General features: G+C 38.2%; 2 protein-coding genes across 4 annotated transcripts; both read left to right on the plus strand.

The window, feature by feature from the left end:
* The first annotated feature begins 11322 nt into the window (after positions 1–11322).
* On the plus strand, positions 11323–18577 carry capns1a (calpain, small subunit 1 a). Of its 3 annotated transcripts, none has more exons than XM_076750135.1 (11): positions 11323–11444; positions 12556–12612; positions 12700–12736; positions 12826–12918; positions 13151–13208; positions 13390–13454; positions 13831–13903; positions 15773–15847; positions 16459–16575; positions 16715–16773; positions 16863–18577. In XM_076750135.1, the coding sequence occupies exons 2-11, from the start codon at positions 12566–12568 to the stop codon at positions 16887–16889; spliced, it is 651 nt and encodes a 216-aa protein (XP_076606250.1). In that variant the 5' UTR covers positions 11323–11444; positions 12556–12565; the 3' UTR covers positions 16890–18577. The 3 variants fall into 3 exon arrangements, with proteins under 3 accessions (XP_076606250.1, XP_076606251.1, XP_076606252.1); XM_076750136.1 differs by having other exon boundaries at positions 13831–13899; positions 15769–15847; XM_076750137.1 differs by having other exon boundaries at positions 11327–11444; positions 12428–12612; positions 13831–13899; positions 15769–15847.
* A 1708-nt stretch (positions 18578–20285) lies between these two features.
* On the plus strand, positions 20286–24938 carry LOC143332551 (uncharacterized). Its single transcript, XM_076750133.1, has 5 exons — positions 20286–20393; positions 21106–21321; positions 21473–21892; positions 23534–23587; positions 23687–24938. Exons 2-5 carry the CDS (start codon positions 21195–21197, stop codon positions 24127–24129), a joined length of 1044 nt encoding a protein of 347 aa, XP_076606248.1. The 5' UTR covers positions 20286–20393; positions 21106–21194; the 3' UTR covers positions 24130–24938.
* Positions 24939–25863: the final 925 nt, after the last annotated feature.

Here is a 25863-nt window from a genome sequence, read left to right on the forward strand (position 1 = left end):
AAGCCGAAACAATGACATCCTTTATGCATATCCTCTTATCTGAAAATGACTAGAATTCATTTCTGTGGAATACAATATGTCATGTCATATGATCTATATGTACTTTATTGTAGCTATTCTAGTTTGTAGTCCAAATGCAGTCCAGCGTTGTCAATACAATGTGAACTATGTTATATTTGTGTGGATGATGAGAGTGCCAACTAAGCCTGATTAAGATTAGCTTTGCGATTTGTTTGTGCATTATGATGACTCATCATCAACCGGTGGTGTCCATATTTCTGTCATTGATGATTTAGTTTGACAGTAAGAAAATGTAAAGAATATTGGAAGCAATATAGTAGCATGTTGTCCTGTTTTGTGTTTTATGTCTGTTGTATGAACCTTTGAAATTACTAAGATTTTGAATGAATAGGTTTACATGTACTTTTTGTAAGTTATGAAAATGCTGCTATTTGATAAGTAAACTATACAAAATATTTTAGTTGAAAAGATGTCTGGTCTGTTGATTAGAAACATGCTCTAAAAGGCTAGAGCATAAAACGAGGTGTATAGAATACTATACAGTATTGGTAAGATAGTAAAAGTAATAATAGACTCCATAGTACAACCTGTGCCAAACTAGACCTCTGCAGCTTCTGAAATTATAGATGTGCGATCAAATGTTAGATATCAATAACTTGTTTAGAAGTGCTGATCAAGTGCCAATCAAACACTGTCTTTTAAGTTAAGAAAAGATAATCAAATACATTACTTAAGAAAACAAAGGACAAAGAACTTTTGTGCATTGTTTTATCCCATAGGTACATAGAGTAAGAGTTAAAGATTGTGATTTTTATGGATCCATGTTGTTTTACACTCCATGCATCCCTTGTGTGTTTGTTTGACCTGTGGCTTAAGTACTGCTGTCTCACAAATGTCTCTATAGGCCAGCATGGACTAAGCATAACATGTTATAAGCATTCATAACATACCATTAACAATCAAAAATGTGTTCGTGGAGTTAGGTGTTATCTTTTTGCACGTCTTCTATTGCATGGTATCAAAGTAAATTATGGAGGAAAAAAAATTACAAAAATTTGCGAGATGTCTCGCAACATTCAAAGACATAACGCTGCATGCAGTCAAATGTAAAGCACTTAAGTTCACTCGCCTCATGTTAAAAAAGTTGTTTTTTATGTTGTGAGTTGGGAGGGAGCTCATTATTGTCATGTTGGCCCAAAAAAAGACATACAAACACACACACACACACACACACACACACACACACTTCAGATCTGATTCTCATCAAGAAGTTCATCTCTCTACATATCATAAGAGAAGATATTGTGATTTTTAGGTACAGTGAGGAGTATTAAAATGTGAAACAAGCAAACGTGAAAATGTTATTCAGTGCATTGGCTCCTTGTGTTTTACTTTTTTTTAGGATATGAGGCATGCATTTCTTTTACAAACAGGTTCAACCTCATATAACCTGTCACGTAATGTTTTTAAGTTTTTTATGTCAGCTTGAAAGCCCAGATCTAATATATGAATGTATCCATTTACCCTTTTCTTTTTGACTTCTGTCGAATGTTATCAGTCTTTAATGTAAATTCAGGGCAGGAATGTCAAATACATGTAGAGGTAATATCTATGTCAATAACAGATTTCAGCTATAGTCAGGTAGGCCTCACACGGCCACAGTCATGAACCAGATATGTTTTAACACAACTTCCGATTCGCTGTCAACATTATCTTGTTTGTTTGGTGTTGCATAAATGCACTTTACTGATCAGTGGGTCATACTGGGTGTGAAATTAAGAAAACCATGTTGGCTTTCAGTAGTTTCTTTTATTGTTTTTGCCATTCTTTGCTGTTGCTCTGATGTTACTTTTATGTATTTATTCCCTTTTGGGTCTCATGAATGATGGAAAGGGCTGGAGTCTCAGACAAAATAGAAAAGTAGCACCTGTTTCCTCACTTGAAGGCTTCTCCTTCACATTCCCTTCAGCAGAGGTTTGTGTCAATCACTGAGTGCTTTGTTTTTAACTAACATGTGAAACCAAGAGTGATCTGTACACTTTTGTCCTTTTGCATCCTCTTTTGCTTTAAATTACAAATTAGAAAATGGTTTTCATTGTTCCCGCAAATTGGGATTGAAGCACTGGGCTGAAGGTACTGAGGGATGAAAGCTCACTGTCTGGCTGATACAACAGTCAGATCATAAAGAGACATAATCGGCACCAGCAAAATGAAGATTGCCTCTGTCACCTCAACATTATAAAAATTGCAGAGGAAACCTATTGGACTTTGAATGGCCTAGTTATATGAATGATATTTATTTTGTGTTACAAATCCCTGTCATTGCATTTACTCCTTCACATCTGAATGCCAAACAAATTACACTATCATTCCAAAAGTTGTTATGTTTGTTTTTATTTTCACTCCAAATGCATCCTGGACATTCATCTGCCCCCACGGAGTCCTTTCACAAGAAGGCTAGGGCTGGTTTAAAAGCTCCAAACTGGCGAAGGCTGCTTGCTCCTCTCTTACAACCTTTTCTCCCTGAGTCTCACTCTCTCAGCCTACACTATATCACGATTTGTGTTTCATCACACTGAGCACCTGCTACTGTGTCCGCCCTTTAAATGGATTAAGGTATTTCTGAGCCCTTTCGTATGAGAAAATACAGGATTCTTTTGCCAACCAGATATGAGGCCATTTTTGTCTCTGACCCTCTGAACCTCCCATGAACTTGGTTTACCTTCTCCATCCCCAAGAACTCATATATGTGTTGGATATTTTGCATCACTTTTACTGTCAAACTCTGCGAGACTGTTCTTTTGTTTCCTGGTTATCTGGACAATTCTGCAGGGTAGAATGCTTGCTTACGTGTAAACTGAAGAAAGCATGCCAGTACCTTGCAACCATTTTCACATTGTACATTTTTCTTTCGGGGTTTGGTTTTACTTTGTTTAACCTCTGTTCTTTCCATCTCAGAAAAAATGGACTGACAGCATAAGATCAAATATTCCAACCCTAAGAAAAGTGATGTTGTTGATTGGGTACATTTCTCTTTGATATTAATGACAATGGTTCTGTCTTTCATTTGTGATGAGAATCTGTGAAAGTCCACAGTGTTAACTTCCTAAAGGGCTTTCCAGGACAGCATTTATATGTCTTTTAAAATGAAAAAGTCTTCTGAATATATTCAGAAATGAGAGGAACATGTCTTCTTGTGCCATTTTAGAAAAAGTGTGAAAGCTTTTTAAGGCAAATATTGTCAGCAAGAGTGCCAAATAATTCCATACTGAGCCAAAAGGCAGCCAGCCTACATAACTAAATGTTAGATCACTGGAATGGTTACGTCCCATTTCCACTCCCCTTGAAAAACATCACCCTTATTGTACAACATTTGAACCCATGCACCATTATTGTTATGCTGCCAGTCTGTTTTCTGCTTTTGTCAGAGAAACATCTCAGAAGCAGTATATTTTCTAAATGATTCACTGTTAAAACAAAAAATAAAACAACAACAGCTACTATGGTGAGGGAATGAGAGGATTTTAAAAGTGTCATTGTTTTTATTATTAGTTTATTTGAACATTATTCATTAATAGATTTAACGGTAATGACTATTTAATGTAACTGTAGTACTGTGTTTGTAAAAGAAATTCAGTGAGTTGTGTTTTATGACTCGTGGACTACCAGTGAAGTCAGCATTTCAGTGTTAATAATTGAATTGTTTTTTAAAGATTATTTTTGCGACGGCAACAAAGAGTCATTATAAATGTTCATTTTAACATCACTTGTCTTCTGTTCCTTTTATTCTCCACCTTGTCCCTCTACTCTCTTGAGTGAAAGGTCAAGTGTTTATAGAATTGCAAGCATCAAATTCTATGAACAGATCGATTTCAGGAGTGCTGAATCTGAGCACATATTAAATGTAAAGAATGGCTGTGTTTACATGGACACAGTAATCACATTAAGGTGCAACAATTTTGGGATGAGAGCAGCATAAATTTCATACCTGCTTTACATGAATTTATTTGATGGTTTGTTTACTTAAGGTAAGGTGTTAGATCATTGTTTATGCTGTTCCTCTTAAAAAGCTTATTCATTACTTCAGAATGCAGTGATTTTGGTCAGAGCCCATTTAGTTAAGCATCCAAAGGATAGTTTCAAGTGTTTGTCTTCTCTGTCATCTCTCTGATTTTGAACACAGGTGGTTTCACTGCAAAATATATTGAAAGATTATGAGATTTTACATTCCAAGACAAATCCACTATTTTTACACCTATACACCCAACACAAGTAAAGTATAGCAAGGTAGTAAGTTATACACTGGTGTTTTCATTTATTGTGTCTGATTAAACAGATGGAGATCTGCAAGGAATACCTGACCAAATTATCCAGAGTGATGAAGATAAGTTGTCACACCCTCAGAAAGTGAAGAAAATGTCAATCAAGCGGTCTGAACAGTCTGAACAAACCCACATCCTGAGAAGAGGTCTAATTGTCGATAATAGGTATAATGTTTACTATGTTTACCATCTTAGTTTAGTCTGTCAGCAGACTAAACTTTGCTAAACACAGTTTTTGGACCATGTCAGAGCTACAGTTTAACAGGTACATTGTATGTCTTATTCTATACCATCACTTCCTTGTAACTGCTCTTATGACATGTGCTACAGACCTCTTGGCCAGGTCACCCTTGTGAAAGAGATCCTGATCTCAATGGGTTTTTTATCTGGTTAAATAAAGGTTAAATAAAATAAAATAAAACATGGTCATAAACCAAAGTATTTGACAAATACAATGTTTGACCTGACGATGGCACTAGATGAAAAGTTAAGGGGTCACCAAGTTCTTCCATTTCATCCTGAGGAGAACATGAACATCTGTACCAAATTTTCTGGCAATCCCTCGAATAGCTGTTGCAACATTATACTCAAGACCATAATTCATCACAACATTTTCCTCTTTGGTGATGGAGAATCATCTGAGTGAGCATTTCGATCATCACAGGACATTTAAATTTGTCACCAAAGCAGAATCAAATCATACCAGAGTAATGAAAATTACTCTGTGTTAGAGGTCCCTTATGGCAGGGTGACACACTACACTATTCAAAGTACAGCAACTCTGAGACTGATCCGACCTTTATTGTTTAATTGAGTGGAATAAAATAGATTTACTTTGAGAATTCTCTGTGATCAGAGGAACGGGAGGAATGCCTTACCAGAGATAGATAATATGACTGACTCACATCTGATATTCATTGTGACCCAATAATGGCACAGAATATCAATCTAAGGCATGTATAACTGGGTTATACAAACAATAACTATCAATTTAATATTAATGATCGATCACTTGAGTTAGAATACAACTTGAACCACGTTGACACTCGATTATTTGTGCTCAGCTCAATGAAAAGCACGTATTATAATATCCCATACTTTATGTCATTGAATGCTAACTCTCTATGAACTCTGAGCAGTCCCATCACTTCTACATAGAATTGTGGTCAAGTTAGTGAAAACAATTAAAAGTTCTGCAATATGTACAACATGTTCATGTGCCATCCAGCACACAGCCATTCCTCCTTCTTGATTTGACCATGTTCATTATCCAGCAAATACAATAAATTAATCTGATAAATAAATCTGATTTTGGTTTATTGCCCATTTGATTTAGATTCCTTTGGAAAATCATTGGATTCATTCCTGGATGCTTGAGAAATTCAGTGGAAAAAGACACAACAGGAGATGGACAGAAAGCTTTGCATGTAGTTTGCATAACAATTACCAGAATGACTTACTAACTTGCAAATATGGCCTGACAATTAGGCATGTAACTGCATGAGTAAGTCAGTGGAAATAGTAACTACCCTGAGGTCACTGTTATTTGGGGGAATTATGTGTTGCCAATTTGAATTATGAACTCCTCTCTCTAATCCCTGACAGTTTATCCGTCCTAAAGCCATGCCATTAGAAATATTTGGAAAACTTAAAAGATCTGTTATGTTGTTAATTATGAAAAACAAGTTGTAATTATCTTTCAGTATCTGCATTAATCTTACTGTCCAATCTGTTTTTTGTTCAGCGGTTTTGACCAAAAGCACCTTCCTCCCATTGTAAAGGCAAGAAAATCATCTTACATTGTCCACTATGATGGGACGATTTCATAATTCAAATTTTTCTGCACATCTCAACCCATTCAATGTCTCATTTCTACCTTGAACTGATGTGTGAAACCCTGCAGCAGTATACATTTAAGGCACATTTGATTCCTGCTGTGAGAGAAGGTAGCAATGGGCTTGAATGATAAAATTGCGTTGTCAAGGTAACAGGTTGTTCTGAAGACTGCAAATATGTTGTATTGGGGATGCTCCTATGCAATATTTCAGTCTGCAGCCTCTGTAGCACTGAAGTACATCATCTCTGCATTCCACTCCTTTGAAATTGAGCAGGTAACTGCAGATGTAATATGGTTTGCATTCATAATTTAGAGATATTTGATAGCCAGTCTATCTTCATCAATGTTATTGAAATTATTCACCGCAGATCTCATCTGCAATACTAAATCATAGCTGTCCGAAACCTTGGGGTGGCACAGTGATTTCTTTCAAATGATGAATGAGCAAAAAGGTGGGGACTACTAAAAAATAGAGATACACTGAGGCACCCTTTAACATGGCTCCTGATGTAACCATGGATACCTCTATTTCACGGCTGGAGTAATTTTAGCTGGAGTGGGATCTGAAGGATAGATATCACTGTTTCTGCACTGAACATCATATATTATCACATCTTAAATATTAGGTTACAGTCCAGATACACTGAAGCACATGCATTCAGTCTCATGAAGATAATATGCATCCCTCACTATAATGTACTGCACAGGGAGTCTGACATATTGGATATTTTGTTTGCAGGAACAATAGTTCATTCATAGAATCAGGGCAGGTGTCAGTGATGCAATAGCTGAAATTAGTCCAGAACCCAAGAAACAGCAGTTATGAAAACTAAGCCTATTGTTTGGCAGGTTACATATCATAAATGCTGTCAACTGTAACTTTCCTTAGAAATGCTTAGATTTATGATTCCAAAGGATTTGAGGAGCAGAATTTGCTTTGAAATTGAATGCTACTGCAAACAGCAGCAGCAGACATGAATCAATACATTGTTCAGACATGTTGCCAAAGTATTTATGTATCCTTTTTCTGTCTGTGGTGAGAGTGGAGGGCAGTAGTACTGAGACTTATCATTTGAGGAGATGTCTGCACTGTCAAGGCAACCATAATACTGTTGGCCACGAGGGATTAAGAGGAGATGTGGCACTGAGGCAAACTCAGCCAGTTTCTTGGATGTCAAGAGACTAGATTGTCAAAGTGCAGAGAGTCTGAACACTCGACCGGATGAATACACATTTTTTGACTGTTGTCATGATTTTATAGAAAATCTGTGAAAATATACAGTGATGAATGGTGCCAGGACATTTTTAGTGTAGTTTATTGCTGAGTGGTGTGTGGAGAATTTATTTGTAAAAGAATTAATTGTAATCCACCAGGAACCCTGCCATGCTTAAAATGGCAAATTTGGATGCCAACCTCCATATCACTATGTCAAAAAATGTATATGTAGAGGGAGACAGAGCTCTATAGGCCTGAATAAAATGCAGCATTGAAGAACGGTTCACATCAGTAAAGGAAAGTGGCATCAGGCATGGCTACATTCATCTAATTGTAGACAGATCAACATTTGTGTAAATGACATGGATCTCAAGTATTTGCATGCAGAATATGGTGTGTTTGGTAACTCTGCTTCATCAAGTGCTCTCTGACTCCATCTACTGGTTTCATTTAGCACTTATATGCAGACAGACAGACAGACAGACAGACAGACACACACACACACACACACACACACACACACACACACACACACACACAAAGACAAGACCACCAACTGCCATTTCTGAAAGGCTCTGGTGCCACCTTAGAAGCATGGTGAACTAAATTTCAGTCCTTCTGATGGTGTCCAATCTCATGTTATGCCAGTTAAACCTGAGGGGGGTGCTGTTCTGAGGCTGAACCTCCTGGCCTGTGTGGCAGGAAAAGCAGGTATTAAGGCCAACATTTGGTTTGATCTCTATGGCAATATTCACATTTTTCATATTTGGCCATTTTCTTGCCAGGAATTTCAGTCAAGCTTGCTGGGCTGGTTTCTGATATGTCACCCTGTAAGGACCACAAACTAATCAACTATATACACAGATTTATCTTCCTGGAAAGTGAAACTTGGTGGAATGAGTAAACTGTAGGATTTGATTTTGTGGCTTCTTTTATATATTTTTTGTTCCTTTGTTTGAGGGTCAACAGCAGAGATGACAGGACAAGATGGAACAGAGAGTTGGGGAATGACAGGCAACAAAGGTCCCAAGTAGAACTCGAAACAGGGATTTTGGTGTCGTGGTCAGCACCTTAAACCCCAAGGTCACTGTTGCACCCAAGAGAATGAAATATAATATTTGGCAGTTACATTTGACATGTGTCAATATATGATATTATTCTCCATGATCACAGAACAAAAAAAAAAGAAAAAGAAAGAAAGAAAGAAAAAAAGAACAAAAGAAAAAAAAAGAAAAAATTTCCCTTGGCAGTATGACACAATCCATTAATCCATACAAGTGTTGGGTAATCACTGTTTATATAATCCAATTTATCAGAGAATAGGATTTTGTCAAAATAAATGAAAACAAAATTTTCTCTCAGTTCTCATTAAGCTGTTTTAATTATTCAATGTGATGTGCTATCATTTTTAAACATGCCCCAAGTCCATTGGCAAATCTTCAGAGGGATTCTTAGGGCTTTTTAACAGCATTCTAGTTCCTCTATGAAACTTGTTTAACTGTCATACAAATATTCTTCTCCAAAGAAATCTTTCATTTATATATACAGTGATGTCAAACTGAATGTTTTATTGAAGGGGAAATAACTATATGGCAAGAAAAACATCCTTTTGGTGGGGCCTTAGCTGTCACTATGATGCAGTGGTTCTCAGACTCAGGTCCAGGGACTAACCTGGGTCAATGAAGGAGCTTCATGGGGTCTCCAGTTAAATGAAGATCAGTGTGATTTTCTTACTGTAGCATTCAGTAATGGTTAGTGGACAGAAAAAATTACCTGTCCTCCTGATCAGAGGGCTCAGAACCTGCAGACAAGACAAATCAGAATGAAATGCCTGCAACAAAATCATCCTAAAATTAGGCTCTGTGAGAGAAGCAAAACGAGGTACAGCATAGATCTGTTACATATTATGCAATCCACAACCAGTAACGCTGATAGAAATCATCTTAATTTGTCACACCCTGTTTATATTGTAGTTTGATTTTGTGTAGTTTGATTTTCTTGATCTCTTCATTCATGTGTTTGATTAATATTTACAGCGTTGATCATTATAAGCTTGATCTGATCTTGAAATTGAATACTTTGTTCACTGTATCGCCAATCAACTTTGTGCCCAAACTGTCAGATGACTGTTAGCAACACATAAAACAACTGCTTTGCTAAATGCTCTCCATAAAATGCAGTCTGTTTGGCTGTAAAATGATAAACACTTCTCTAGAAGTCTGAATGTTTGTTTTCTATATGCATATAACATATAGACTGCAGCAGAGCCAGTCAGCAACAATCAGATGGAAAACCATTGCTAAGTGAAGATGAGCTGAGTTTCTCTCCAAAACGAGAAACTAAACCTACCATGTTTTTAGTGTTTCCATGTGCTAAAGTGTTTTTAAAAGTTACTATACAGCAGTTGATTGCCATAAAACATTTTACTTTGGCACAGTGTGTAATATGCTTTGTTGTGTGGCTATTGTCATTGCAGATGAAGTGACAGGAGAACACTTTAAAAATATTACAGCAACACTATAACTTCTAGATTAATTGTATCAATATTTCTTATTATAGTGATACCATAAGACATAATGACACAATAAATTATTGAGCCCAACAAACACAAACCAAATCTTCACTGACACCTTGATTTTAGTCTGGAAGCCATTACAGTGACCTGGGAAGTGTTGCTGAGATTTAATATGGTTGCTTTTGGTACAGCCAGCTGTGGGTTTGCTTGTTTGTTTTTAATTAAGAAAATAAATAAATAAATAAAAAGTCAAAGTTGAAGTTAACCTGCAGAGATGGAACTTTAAAAAATGTTATCATTATAGTTTTTATTGGCTAGTGTTTTGTAGACTTGCAAATTCAATACTATTACTCGTCCTTTTTTTTTTTTTATTTTTTTTTTTTTAACTTAGTTGAATGTAGAATTAAATTTAGAACAAATCAAAGACTCAGTGTTCACTGGAACACGTATTTGCACCGAAAAACATTGAAGTAGACTAGCAGAATCGTTGAATAAAAGTAGGCTTTATTCAAGTATCTTACGAAGCCCCTAAAGTGCCACGAAGAAAAAAAAAACTATATCGTGCGCACAAGATATTAAAACGTGCGCATGAAATGCTAAATCCAGCGCACGAGATACCAAAACGCGCGCACGAAGTACTAAATCGAGCGCTCGAGATACAGTTATTTCCCACGCTTTGACTTGTCTGTGCATACGGCTCTCCGTAGTGGCCACTTTAGCTTAAACGTGCGCACGTTTTGGCATCTCGTGCGCTCGATATAGTCTTTTTTTCTTCGTGGCACTTTAGGGGCTCCGTAGTACCTAAAGAATGCAGGTAAGATAAATGTTTTACAGTCACTTCCCCGAGTCACACACCAGATGATGGCAGGGACGAGTTTTAACTGTGTTCACACACGGCGTAAGAATACGTTAATAAATAGAAAAAATAAAAGAAGAAAGGACAAATGGAACAAAGATTGCCTAACTGTGAAGAGAGAATAGTCCGTCCCGGAAATGTGGTCGTACGAAGACGGTACGTAGATCTCTGCACTGCGACATGAAATGTGCGACAATGATGAATTCCAGTATCATTTGATGAAACATACTGAATGACAAGCAATATTTATGTTTTCAACAATAATGAGATGAATAATTGTACAATTCAAATTCTTTACGTATAAAATATAACCTGATGTATACGAGCGCTGCACGTTGCACTGCGCATGTTCAAAAAAAGCGTCTCCATATGGTTGACGTTTACGATTTCAAGGCACTTCTTTTAAATCGCTGTTAGCAGTGCCACACACCAAGCAGTCTAGATAAAATAAGCAAATTAAAGTATAGCGCACCCCAAGAACAAAGAATCCTCTTCACTGAAACCCAAAACAAAGACGGAAACAACTGTGATATCTCCTCTTGTGTCCTAGTTACTCTCTGTTGCTTCAGTTGGGGCGTGTTGACGGACGCTCCTGCTAATTGAGGTTAGGTTGGTAGAGCTGACAAACTGAGCCAAATATCCTACTGTCAACTTTAACGAAGTGCTGTTCCCTCACGGTAAATTGAAACGCCGAGTTCTAGATAAACCAAGTGTGGTTTTCCTTAACAACAGTGGAGGATGAGATAAGTGTTAATCGTGGTAACTCCCGAGTTTTGCTAAATCTGACAGATAACGTAGCCGTGTAAATTAGCTTAGCTCAAGCTAAAGTTAGTACGCTGCTCAGGCTATCGTTGGTTACGTATGTCCTGTCTTACAATCGTTAGAGCCATAACGGAATTTAAGCGGCTGCACAGTTTAGACAATGTTTTAATGGTATTAGTCAGCCGCAATTGATTAGGTCAGTGACACTTAACACAACTCTCTTCTTGGACCGTAACGTGTACTCAACGTTTGTTCTATCTTGCTCTTTAGGATACGTTAACCTCAACTTACGTTACCCAATCTGAACCTTAAAAAGCTCACATTTTACTCACTAGTTCAAAGATGTTATTATAAAGGCAGGATGCATTAAGATAACCTTTTAAATCTGATCTATTTATTGCAGTCTGGGTGCGGCATTGCTTTTTTCCATAACAGGATTTTTTTTCAAGTGGGGCTAGTGGGTCTGCCTCTAATTAGACCTATAATAAGAACACACAGGACATGCAATGGCTTGATAGATAACTAGGTCAGCGCTGCATCCACTGAATCACCAAACCGGTTAGTATGACAGGGCCTAATAGTGAAGGACACTAAAACCAGTACGTATTTGTAATGTTGAAATTCTTTTCGTAGGCTAGCTACTCAAGGTTCCTGATTCTAAACGTTAATTGTGCCATTATTTTCACTAGAAACAGAATTCTGGTTTTGCTTGGGATTTCTGAGTTGTAGACCTCTGCACAGTAGCAGGCAATTGAAACACACCTCTTCTTGAGAGAAAAAATGTGCAGCACGTTGGAATGAAGGTCTAGTTAAAGATCATTTTGTGCTTGGGTTACTCTAGCCACAAATAACTATTGCTGACATAATTTCAAGCTGTTTCATTCTACTTACTCCATAGATACTTTCAGAAAACCTGTCATAATCCCTGAGTGCTGAAGTCTTTGGTCAAGGAGTGGTTTAAGGAATCTGGACCCAGGTGGTGTTTGATCTTTTGTCTGATTTTTTTGTTGCATTCTGCATTCACAGTTGACAGAAGATGTTTATTGCTAAAAAGTTTCTTAGTGGCGTCATTGATGTTGTCAGGTAAGAAACTGCACAAAGCACCTGTTTATGCCAAAAAGGTTGTTTGTGGCTTAACTTCTTTCTTCAATTTTGATCTTCTCTTTGTAGTAACATCGACCCAGCCCAGTTTGTGCCTTCTGACCCTGTGAGTTACAGTCATTACGAGCTGTATCTGACCATCACTGTTCTGCTAACTCTGACTCCTCTAATGTTTGCTGTTACTCTGTCCAACAGCCTCCACCACGCAGGCCAACTGTATATGCAGAGCAGCATGAGAGTGATGAGGAGAAACAGTTTCGCAGAGTCTTCCAGCAGCTTGCTGGGGATGTGAGTGTTTTATGTACTTGTACTTCTCTTGGAATTGCTGTTGCTTTCTCCGGTAACCAAACTATAAATATATACCGATTTTCAATAATACAGAAATATCCGAGTCTCAAAGGTGTGTTCACTGTTCAAAGACGTTTATCCTTCATTTGTATTGTAACACCATGGAGTTGGGTGTCTGTACAGGTTTCTGCTGACTTTGTGATGTTTACACTGTTAAATATTTGTCATGTAGGACATGGAAGTGAGCCCATCTGAGCTGATGAACATCCTGAACAGAATCATTTCAAAGCGTAAGACTTTTTTTGTGTGTGTCATATGTAGAGTATATCTCTTCCACATCCCTGTGTGTATTTCTTGTACATCTTGGTCTACCTCACTGTGTTGGATTTACTCCTTTAAAGTATTTGCACATTTTTATGTGTCTTTAAAAGGGATATACAACATGGTGAGTGCCTCATTTCTTTATTTCAGATGGCGACCTGAAGACAGATGGTTTCAGCATTGAGTCTTGCAGGAGCATGGTGGCAGTCATGGATGTATCCTTTCTATCATTAGTAGACTGTATGTCTATGAGTACATTGCTCTGTAATGGAAGCTGGAAGCAAACTCTTAATTTGAATATTTTTTTGGAGTAATATCAATTGCACATTTAAGTAAAAAACGGTGTAAACATAGCTAAATGGGAGTTATGATCCTTGTCGTTTTTAGTGTAAACCCCATAGCAATTTTGTGAACAAGTGACACATAAAGTTGATATCCATTCCCTACTGTGAAATCTGTACTACATGAATGAGGAAGGTGCATAAAAAAATACTCCTTGGGCAAATACAGCGTGGCCACAAGTGATGCAAGTGTTTGTCTCAAGCTGGAGTCATGATGACAGGGTGTCTATTGTCCTTAATGCTGTTTCAGAGTGACAGCACTGGAAAACTTGGCTTTCACGAATTCAAACACCTCTGGAACAATATAAAGAAATGGCAGGCAAGTATGGCAGCCCTGTTGAATTTGTCCACCACATCTGTTTCTGTATTCCACAGTTAAATTCCTGTGGCCAGTGTTACTCATCTCCAGTAGTGTCAAACACAGAAGAAACTGTAGCTTAAAGCATACAATATCAGCTGTTTATGGCATTATGGATGACTATGATTGGAATGTATAGTGTACCAAACTCCTCCTTATTTTGGTTAACTGCTTTGTTTTACATAGACATAAGTCTGTACGCTGTGTTTACTTGGGCACTTATTAAATTGGCTACATGTGGAAGAGACATTTGACAGGAAATTCTTAGTAGCAACTTTGTTAGTGATATGACACATGTAGTTGGTGCAGTGTTAATTTTGTCAATGAAAATTCTGACAATAAGCATTCGTTGACGTGATTTTATTGCATGACTAAATTGTAGCGACAACGTAAATGGAAAAAAATCTTGATAACGAAAATTACAGCGAAATCTCTTCATTTTTCCCTGACGACTAAACGTGAGACAAAATCTCTGTTCATCATGCCCTGATGACTAAAGACGAGACGAAAATGTTGTCTGTGTTCGGGCGGACAACCTGGTTGTTTTCATTTTTAACCAATCACTTCTGCAAGTGCAAGTCAAATTCTCTCACTGCCCCATCTCATTGGATGTTTTTTCCCCTTGCTTGGTGCATGCCAGGCGTATGGCAGGTGCCCGCCGATAGATAACAACAGGCAAGTTGACGTTCACATGTCGTCCAAGCTAACTAGTTTAAAGCCGAAAGAAACTATTTTAGCTGCTGCTGGCCAGTCAAAGATGAGTGCCTCATCTTCACCAGCAGGTCAGGTGGGAAGGAAGAGGAGAGACGACCTATGGAACTATTTATCTTATATTCCAAAGAGAAAAAAAGACCGTTTATCGTTTCCAATGAGGATGGAGTGGTTTGCGGAGTCAGTGCCACTCACTGTCTCAAGTCAGTCTTTGAGCAAACTAAGCACTTTTGCCAATCTGTTTTAGGTTGCTATGAATGTCTTTTTGATGTTAATCTATGCGTTTTGCTCAACCTCCTACCAGTTTTAAAGACAACAAGCTCTGGAGGGAACTGCTTTTGTTACCACTGTGTGTTTTTTAATAATTAGGTGTCTTGTTAAAAAAATTTGCCCAGTCAGTGAGTAGGAATATAAGTTGGACCAAATCATTTCACAGTATTTGTATTTCTCCAGGTTGTATGCGAATGTAGAGGGCAGTGTGCCTTGTCTACAGGGTCTGCCTCACTTTTACTGTACATCCAGTCACAGTCCCATGTATACAGAAAATAAAGAGGATGACCTGTGAGGAAACACAATTGTTACATTGCACTTTATCTAGCACACTTTAGGCATTCATTTTTATATGATTTAGAAAAGTATGGTAAGTCAGTAACACATTCTCAGCCAACTGACTAAATGCATAGTTCAAAATCTATTACAGTATCATGAAACTGTCTGAGAAAACCAACTACAATTTTCAGTGAAGCGACTAAGACTAAAACTAAATTTAATATTATTTTCAGTAAGCAATTAAGACTAAAACTAACACTAAATTTAAAATGATTTTCAGTAAGCGACTGCGACTAAAACTAAATTTAGAATTAGAATTTTGAATTAAGAGTTAGAGTTGGTGCTTGTTGAATTAAGCCCACAGTACAAGAAAACATCCCTATCCATTTGTAAAATAAATAAAAACATGTAATATAATTCTGTTCATTTTTAATCAAATTCTCATATAGTTTTTGCGTCCATGTTGACAGCTATGTGGGTTGTTTCTTTTACTCTGTCTAGGTCGTGAATCAACTTATCTGCAAACTTTCAGATGACAGAAATGCTTTAAATACTGTTATTGTTGTTTAGGGAGTGTACAAAGCCCATGACACAGATGGCTCCGGTGTCATTGGTGCAGATGAGTTGCCCAATGCTTTCAGAGCTGCTGGTAAGGTTTATTTTTTAATTTCCTCTACTGGTGTTTAAATGTTTGCACAGCTACTGAAAAGATGCAGGAGAAATAACCATCATACCAGTAAAAACAGTCACAGGTAAAGCTATCAGTCATTGATGCAGTAAGAAGTTAAAGGATGGCTTTTGATGAATAGTCATGCAACTGTGCATATTTTAAACATAAAAAGGATTGGATTTGGATTGTTGTTTCATAAGTTAGAAGTCAATGTGTAAATATGGTCATTTTATCGTCATTATTATTATTACACTAACAAATGTTAATTTGCAAGGTTAAGTTTGGTTTAACTTCTGCTGACATAATTTTCTTGTCTTGGCCAGTGAACACTATTTAAATAGCTAAACTACTTGATCAGTATCTCGACACCTTGATAGGTACGGCAGCCAGTCAAATATAAGTCAGATGTTTCTGAACTCATTGGAAAGCCCCACCTTTGAGCTGATGTGTAATGGGTTAATGATTAGAGTATCATACCGGTTGTCTATATATACATATTTGTGTTAAACTTTGCAGCCTTAAGCCTATGTTTGTGTAACCTTTGTGGAAATTCTCTGTAATAGTACACTTAGGTTTCATCTCTTCCCCAGGCTTCTCTCTCAATGAACAACTGTTCCAGATGATAATTCGCAGGTACAGTGATGAACATGGGAACATGGATTTTGACAACTACATTGGCTGCCTTGTGAGGCTGGATGCCATGTGCCGTAAGTTTGAAAGACCATTCCTAAAATAAACCAATTTACTTATTGCATTAGCAGCATTATCTGTGTGATAAGAATGATTTATTCATAAAGTGAAGGTGCTGTAATAGTCTTTAACATACAAAAGTCTTTTCTGATTCAGGTGCCTTCAAAACCCTGGATAAGGATAACAATGGCACTATCAAAGTCAATGTTCAGGAGGTAAAGTGATCTCAATTAAAAGGATTTGATTCAGGTGATTGCAACAGTTCAGTGTTGACATAAAGTTACCTGCTCTTGTTTATTTGCAGTGGCTTCAGCTGACCATGTACTCTTGAGTCCAGACAAGATCTCTCCTGCTTGTTATACAGAACCACTTTGTTTGTCTACTCCGTACAAAATATTTTCTCAACCATCCTTACAACTTCCAGTTATTCAGCAAATCCCTTGTGTGTGCAGGTTTATTTACTGTAGTGTAAATGTTCTGGGATTGTTCACTGTTCCATAATACTTGCAAGACAGAATTGATACTGCATTACTAACCCATAAAAGTAAAAACCTGCAATCACAATGGTACCCACCACTGAGCATCAAAAAGGAATGCTGCTGAATGTTCTATGTAGCTGTTGAATTGGTGTCATTTAGTCTGCTTGTTTGACATTTACTTTTGATCTGCCTCATGCCCTCAAGTTGTGAAAAACCTAGTGTGAAAGCTCCCATTCCTATGTGCCTGGGGCTGGTTTCACAAAGATTATATGTCAGAGGGGCTGTGAAAATAGGCCAGTCATAGTTTTGCGGTTTTAATGCTATAATTACATTAGACAATTTAACAAAAATAGAGTGAGTTTTTTTTCCCCACACCTGACATCTCTGTCACCTGCTGCCAAAAACAGGAAAGCCTGCTTCTCTCATCAGTGTAAAAATGTCTTCCATAAGGTTCAAACTGTCTTTTCGAGTGAACAGAGGTTAACCTTGTGAATGTTTTGTTTTTTTTGTTTTTTGGTTCGATAGGCTAATCCCACAGGTGTTATTACCTATGTTGCCTTATTATATCTTCTTACACCTGTGTTGCCACGTGTAGACTGCCTAGTTGACATGTCCATGTCTCGACTGTTATTTGTGTTACACCTGTTGGGTGTTCATAGAATAACATGAAATTTAGTGCCTTCTCAGGAAAACTCCACCAAACTTAAACCTGAGCAGAGGACTAACTAGCTTTCACACTAGCTGAAAACATCTGTGAGGTTGTAAGAATCCTAAGCGTTTAAGTTGTCCACCCTGAACAGGTGCAACAAGAGTGATGGTAGAAATGTCTGTCAGTCTGTACATGCCCTTGCAGCCCTGAGAAGAGGTCTGATTGGAGTAAACATGTTTTTGCAGAGACTTTCAGATTGACAAGAACCAGACAGATTTGTTAAGTCATACATGTCTGAAGTTTTATTATTCAGTAGACCCCAGTCATATTCATTGTCTTTGTGAAACCAGACCCAAGTCCACTAACTGAGATTGTTGTTCACACAAACAGCAATGTGAGCCAGCTCACCATTTTGGTTTCAGCTTAGAGACAAGTAAGGTAGATGTTTGAATTATTATACGCTTGCGTCACAACCTGTTTCAAGCAGATCATGGTGTAATGATTAGGACCCTCCATTATCTTGCATCGGATTTGCACTGTTCCTGTATATGTAAGTAGTCTGGAATCACAGTGTGTTTTGTTTGGGCAGGTTAAGTTTCTATTTAATGTTCAATGCTTGTAGTACAACTTAGCCATAGCTTTACATCTCAGCTACAGATCACATTTCTTATGACTGTGTACTTATTCAACATGCCTGCACCAGATAATGCCAGCACAATATGCAAATTGATAATACATATGTCTATGCCACTAATGCATGCAGCTAATAGTAAATCTGCTATTATTATGGTTTTTTAACCATGTAGTTATAGCCAGTCATTAAACTGTTACTGAAAATGCTTGCTAAAATGAATATTTGTGCCACATTTTGAATAAAAAGGGTATGTTAAATGTGTTTTATTCTTGATGCACTGCTGACAGTTCTTGTTGTCAGATTCAGATTGGCAAAAGTTATTTGACACCCTAAAACTTTACATTGTATGCATGTATGTATGTATCCATCACCCATCCATCCATTTCATCAAATGAGTTCCAAAATCAATATAAAATATAGTCAATCCATTGATTATTCTTACTTGAAACAGTAATTTTGTCCCTCAGACTTTTCTTTTCATCCTCCAATGAAACCTTTCAGACTTTTAGCGTTCTAGCTGTCAATTTGTTGAGATAATCTGAAGAAAATCACCCCATGCTTACTGAAGCACCTTCCACAAATTGGATTATCTTGATGGGCACTGCGTATCTACCATATAGTCAAGCTGCTCCCAAGACGTCTCAATGGGGTTGATATCTGGTGACTACGCTGGCCACTCCATTATAGACAGAATAACAGGTGACTGCTTCTTCTCCAAGCAGTTTTTGCATAGTTCGGAGCTGTGCTTAAGGTCACGGTCCTGGTGTAGGAGGAAAGTGGCTCCAATCAAGTGCTGTCCAAAGGGTACGACACGACACAGCAAAATAGTGTGATAGCCTTCCTCATTCCCTTTTACCCTGTACAAATCTCCTACCACCAACGTACCCCAAGACCATCACATTTGCTCCACCATGCTTAACAGAAAGCGTTAAGCACCCCTCCAGCATCTTCTCCTTTATTTTGCACGAGTGTGATTGTGTGATCAAAATGCCTCAAACTTAAATTTCCCTGTCCTTAACACTTTCTTCCAGTCTTCCTCTGTCCAATGTCTGTGTTCTTTTGCCCATCTTTTCCTTTTACTGGCCAGTCTCAGGTATGCCTTTTTGTTTACTATGCCTAGAAGGCCAGCATCCTGGTGTCACCATTGAGACTGAGACTAGTGTTTTGTAGTGTTTTCCTGGTCATTTTGAGACTAACTGAAAGTGCTGATGTTCCAGATACTTGGCTACCCTCAGGAAGGCCAATAGTTTTGTTTCTTCAATCAACACAGTTTTCAACTATGCTAACATTATAACACAGGGGTTTTCTAATGTTCAATGAGCCTTTTATCATGACAAACTTGGATTAGCCACCACAATGTGACTTTGGAACACAGAAGTGATGGTTGTTAAAAATGGGCCTCTATACCCTTATGCAGATATCAATTAAAAATCACTCGTTCCAGCTATAGTATTCATTTACCACATTATCAGTGTCTAGACTGTAGTTCTGATTGATGTTAGTTTCATTGAAAAAGATTGTGGTTTGCATTTTTTTATATTTCGCATGGCTTTTCACCACCCGCAAACTATTAATGCAGTTAAGTGATAAATACCTACGCCCCCTTCGTCAAGCAATACGAGTCATTTCAGACCACAGTGGTGTTCTTCAGCCAAAAACACTTCCTCTGCGTGTGTACGAGTCTGTTGTTTGTGAATCAAGTCAGTTTGCCATACCAGAAATACACTTGCTCTTTCAAAATAAAAGCACATAGAAGCAATGGTAAAATCTGAGAAATAAACCGGAGCAACGTAATTAATGAAATCACCAGATTAATCGTGGTTATTGTTGTAAGTTAGACGAGAAACTTAAGTGTCATGTACAGCTGTCATCCTAATATAATTGTTTTCGTCGATAATTTAATTCGTCAGGCAACTGCTTTACTAGCTAAGTTAGCTAAATAACGTTAACCGGACATCTTTTGTGTAGCGTTAACTTCGTACTTGCTAGCTTGACAATAGCTATCTTGTCGTGAAGGAAGTTTATCATTAACGTTAGGTTTCTGGACCAAATCCCAGCTTCTTTGACTAGGGGGTATGTTCACCATGTCATTAGCTACTTTTGTCATTAAGGTATACCTCGTGAAATGATGTTACGTGAACTAAGTACCTCATAGCCATTTCTGACTGCAAGGAAGCGTTAGCTAACCTCTTGCTGCAAAAAGCTAACCTGGTGTGTGCTGTTGTGTAACATTCGACTAAAGCTAGCTATCTACATGTATGTTGCACTGTATGAGGAAAATGAAATGGCTGTTACTCGTTACGATAATCAGGATAACGGTAATGTAGGTAAAGGTATCATTTGACTGTAGCTGCGAGTGGGCTGTAGACACGTCTAGCTAACTGGGCTGTCGCGTGTGTAGAGCAAGTAACGTTACAGCAGTGTCCATTGTTCATTCACTGACATTGTTATCATCATTCTAAACCTGCTCAATTTCCCTGCTTAACAATGTGAGAACATTTAGATTTATGCGTGTATCTTAATAGTTATCGTATGGTCTTCATCAATAGTCTGTATAGCTAGTTAATTATTTGACCTACACACACCGTCATTGCTGAGCTGTTGAGCCCGAATGAGCATTACGTAGTGTGTCTTATCTTGCATCGGGTAAACGTTTTGTTTATATCCCTTAATCACAGTCTCAAATATCAATTGCAAAGTTTAGTTTATGTAACAATACATTCATGACACACGAGAGGATTTATTAGTAACACTCGCACGCTTTTTAAACCTTGTTGTTAATCAGACTTTTGACACCACTGAGAGCCAGCTGGAGAAGTGGAACCACAGCAGAAACTACAAAGCAGCTGGATAGCTATTGGCACTGTGTGGAGGATGTCTTCACCAATGTACTATAACCAAGACAGTGTTACTCGCTTCAAGAAAAGAAAGGCTCGTTTCTCTTTCAGTGAAGTCCACATACTGTTGGACGAAGTGAGGAAGCATCGTATGGTTGTTGTGGGTATGTGTTTTCAAGTGCTTATACCTTTCAGAATGGTCTCATTCCCTTCGTAAATGAAGAGATTGTGCTTTGATGTTATGTTTGATGTTATCACCGACACAATGGTATTTGAAGAAAAGTGTTTACAGTCATTTTGTTTTTTCCCTCAAAGGCAAATTTAATCGTGGTGTACCAACAGACGTGAAGAAGCGCACCTGGGCAGAGATTACTGCACGTGTCAATGAGATTGGGGAATGCCAGCGTGAGGTCATCGAGGTCATCAAGAAATGGTCTGATCTAAAGTGTGACACCAAGCGGAAAGTAGCTGCCATGCGGTCAGGGACAGTGCCCAACAGGGGTCTCAACTCACGTCTTTCCAGAGATCTTAATCAGACAGAGAAAATAGTGCTCCAGATTCTGGAGATGGATGAGGAAGACCAAAGCACAGGTGACTTTGGTCCACTGGGAGATGATGATGATGTGCCAGAGGAGGAAGAGGAAATGGAAGAGGAGGACATGATTGGAATGCAGAGTTCTCCTAATGGCGGGTTGGACATGGTGTCTATGCCTCCATCAACCTCCTACACCATGAGTGAGTCTTTAAAGGAATAGTTCAACCCAAAATGAAAATGTTGATTGTTTACTCACTTTCATATCAGTGAGTAAGTGTAGAGTTGCAGTCAAAATTATTCAACCTCCATTGCAAATTAGGCTTATTGGCAAAATGTACAATTTTTCAGCGGTTTGCAATAAACAAAGTAGACAAGAACAGTTGAAATAGTTTAATCAAACTAATTTTACCATGGTTTTTATCCAAATTCAACACAAAATGCTACTTTTAATCACTACTGCAGTCTCAAAATTATTCAACCCCCTGTCTCAAGCACACCTGATGCAACTAATCAAAATTACCCAACCCCCTGTTTCAAGCACACTTAGTGCAACTAATCAAGGGTTTCATTAGTACAGGTGAGCTTGAGATAGAACGCATAAATACCTGGACTGGCTAGGAGTTTGTTGAGATTGACATTTGATTGCATGTTAGAACTATGGCTAAGTCAAAAGAATTGTCCAAAAAGTTCAGAGAAGAGATCAATTCCTTGCACAAACAAGGAAAGGGATACAAAAAGATAGCAAAAACTCTGAATGTTCCTAGAGTTGGAATTACAGTTGGAAGCATAGTTTGCAAGTTCAAAGTTGAAGGAACAGTGGCTACACTACCTCGACGTGGCAGAAAGAGGAAACTATCAGCGACTGCTACCAGATTCCTGAAGAGGCAAGTGGTCAAAAACCCTCGAGTGACTGCAAAACAGCAGCAAGACTTGGTGGCAGCAGGCACTGAGGTTTCAGTTTGCACAGTAAGGCGCATACTAAACACTGAAGGGCTCCATGCCCAGACTCCAAGATGTACACCACTACTGACCCAAAAACACAAGAAAAGTCTGCTCCGATATGCTTAAAACCATATAAATAGGCCACAGAAGTTTTGGAATTCTGTTCTGTGGAGTGATGAAACAAAACTGGAACTTTTCGGACCTATGGAACAGCAGTATGTCTGGAGGAAGAAGAATGAAGCATATGCTGAAAAGAACACCCTGCCTACAGTGAAGCATGGTGGTGGCTCAGTGATGCTCTGGGGCTACTTTGCTGCCTCTGGCACTGGAAACCTGCAGCGTGTGGAGGGCACAATGGATTCAGTCAAGTATCAGGAAATCTTAGGAAAAAATGTGATGCCGTCTGTGAGGAAGCTGAAACTCGGGCATCATTGGACCTTCCTACAGGACAGTGTTCCCAAGCGTACCTCAAAGTCCACCAAGGCTTGGTTTCAGAAGAAGAAGTGGAAGATTCTAGAGTGGCTGTCACAGTCGCCTGTGACAGCCCAAGTATTGAAGATGCTTGTCATGAAGGGGTTGAATAATTTTTAGACTGCAGTAGTCATTAAAAGTCACATTTTGTGTTGAAATTGAATCAAAACCCTTGTAATACTAGTTTCATTGTACCACTTAAACAGTTCATGTGTAATTTGTTTATTGCAAAAAGCTAAGAAATTGTATGTTTTGCCAATAAGCCTAATATGCAATGGGGGTTGAATAATTTTGATTCCAACTGTATATGTCTGTATAACACGCTTCAGGTTATTCTAAGCAAATCTATGTCGCCTTACTCATGAAGTATTGTGTAGTTACTGTGCTAAGTGTGTGGCATATGGGTGACCAAATTTTAAATCTTGTAGGGGACTCATCACAACCTCCCTTTGATGGGCAGTATGATGTACCTGTGACAGAAGGTGAGTTGTCAAGATTTGGGTACCAATTAAGACCTTGTATTTTTGTAACATGTTTTTTGCAATAAGAAAACACTGATGAGCCTTTGTCTTTGACTCAAGATGTTGAAGCTGTGTTTGGAGACTCGGACGATGACCAAAGGGATGACGTGCTTCCTTCCACTCAGGCAACAAAACCAGCAGAGGATCACCAAGGAAACAATGGCATCCAGAAACAAGGACAACCTCAGACATCTTCCGGACCCTCGACGTCAACAACCACGCTTCCAATGCCCAGTCAGCCCTCACAGAACATGAGAGATAGCATGCTAAATAATGCATCGTTGAGCCTTCAAGAGCAGCACGCCACCAACATCCTGTTGGAGACGGTTTCACGCTCCCTGGAGCTTCTGTCTGAGTCCGTGCAGCAGCTGGCAGAGACTCAGCAGGAATTTGTGCGTGAGTCGCTGCAGCTCCAGAGGGAGACGGTGCAGGTTCTCAGAGACTTCACAGGTGGAGCCATTGCACTCATGCATGACAAACTGAATGGGCGGCCAGCATTATAGCAACAAGGTGTCAGACAGATGTTAAGTTATATCACTGACTACATACATGGCCTTCAGGTGCAGGAACCTTTAAGTTCCTTTGGACTCCACTGCTGGTTACTGTACTTTTTGATAGTACTAAACAGATTTTCTGTGGTATATTTTAAAACTGTACTCATAGAAACATTGTATTGATGGAATCACTCTCTGTGAGGTTACATGAAAATGGATTTAGAAGGTAACCAATTTAGTCATAAAGAATGTGTGAAAGATGTTTTTTTTTTTTTGCTACTGAAACTGAGACTCCTACCACTTGCATTGTAAAGCTTTTTTTAATTATTATTTTTAAGCACACACCACATTTAAAGCCTTTACATTCTTTTAATGTTGACATGCAAAAAGCCAGTCCAATACATTTGTGTGTCCTTATATAAGGTGTAGTTGCATCAGTGTCTGGAGGTTATCACATGTACTGTAATGGTGAGTGGATTTCTGTACATGACCATTATATGGTCTATATGTCTGAAAGCGAAGTCAGGTACTTTGAAAATACCTGTTACTGAATAATTTGTGTCTGATTTTGTTTTTTACATTGCAAACATGAACACTTGAATATTGAAGTTTCAGTAATTTCTTTTAAATAAGGAATAAACCCCTCATGTATTTAAAAAGAACACAAGTCATTCCAGCTGTGAGTCTGTAAAGTGCTCTAATGGACACTCAGAAATCCAGTGATCAGAATGTGTAAATGTATCTAAATTTGGGGGCTGCACCATTGACTTGAAACCTATATGTTGATATGTCACTGATAAAATGACTTGACTTCACTGAAAGTAATATAGTTCAAATGTTCTTAAATGTGAAAATATGAAACACGTCATAGTCTGAATGTCCGATAGACTGTTATTTGAGAAACATTGAAACTGTGGCAATAGTTCAAAGTGTTCAAAAAGAAACACTTCTGATCCTCATTCATTAGGGTGCTCTTTGCTCAAATTTTAAGACATAAAATGTAAGGCTTTCTGATCTAAGTGACAAGTGACAATACATAAAATCAATACATACCATGAAATCATACCATCTTGAAACTGTTGTCACATGGAGACAGGGGTCCAGCAGGCATAGATTTTCAGTCGGTTTTGCAGGCTCGTGTAAATTGCATTAGGGGGCTCTGCTGCACAGCCTGTGTTGAGAAGCCAGACTGTGCTGTTGGTGAGCTGATAACCAAGATGAAGCCCTGTCCACATATGCCCATGTCCAATATTCCTGACTTGTAGCACATTGTATTATGTCACTTTTTCAAACAGGTTACAGTTGTCCTGTGAATCAGTTCATTCAGAAAAGACACTTGAGTTTCTGAGATGAATGAATTGAGCATTGATCATGCTTGAACTTGTGCTAAGAGCTTAATTTCAGAGTACACCTTAAGCAGACATATTTTGTGATCAAACAGAACTGGTGAAAGAGCCAACCCAAAACCCAAAACTCAGTCAGTGACACTTAAAATGATCTAACATGAATGATGAAACTAAAGAATAAACAGAAGACAAAACGACAAAAACCTGATCTGAGCTCAGGAAAGGTTTTAGCTGTCCAATTAGAGACAGGAATGTGACTTTGAAAGTATTAAAAGCAGTGTTTTCATTTTTTGTGCAGCTTTACAGCTAAAACTACTTCTATATAACTATACAGTATATGTGTCATGTCCTAACATTTCATTTGTAGTAATATAATAGGTGGTTGGCTACTTATCAT

This window comes from Chaetodon auriga, chromosome 15, assembly GCF_051107435.1.
Source record: "Chaetodon auriga isolate fChaAug3 chromosome 15, fChaAug3.hap1, whole genome shotgun sequence".
Classification (NCBI taxonomy): Eukaryota; Metazoa; Chordata; class Actinopteri; order Chaetodontiformes; family Chaetodontidae; genus Chaetodon; species Chaetodon auriga.

What these genes read in the sequence shown, in the direction of transcription:
- LOC143332551 (XM_076750133.1), top strand. Translation starts at nt 21,195, where the DNA reads ATGTCTTCACCAATGTACTATAACCAAGACAGTGTTACTCGCTTCAAG. An exon ending in GCATCGTATGGTTGTTGTGG is followed by an intron (nt 21,322 to 21,472) that starts GTATGTGTTTTC and finishes TTTCCCTCAAAG; the next exon opens with GCAAATTTAATCGTGGTGTA. An exon ending in TGATGTACCTGTGACAGAAG is followed by an intron (nt 23,588 to 23,686) that starts GTGAGTTGTCAA and finishes CTTTGACTCAAG; the next exon opens with ATGTTGAAGCTGTGTTTGGA.
- capns1a (XM_076750135.1), top strand. Translation starts at nt 12,566, where the DNA reads ATGTTTATTGCTAAAAAGTTTCTTAGTGGCGTCATTGATGTTGTCAG. An exon ending in GGCGTCATTGATGTTGTCAG is followed by an intron (nt 12,613 to 12,699) that starts GTAAGAAACTGC and finishes TTCTCTTTGTAG; the next exon opens with TAACATCGACCCAGCCCAGT. An exon ending in CAATGCTTTCAGAGCTGCTG is followed by an intron (nt 15,848 to 16,458) that starts GTAAGGTTTATT and finishes TCTCTTCCCCAG; the next exon opens with GCTTCTCTCTCAATGAACAA.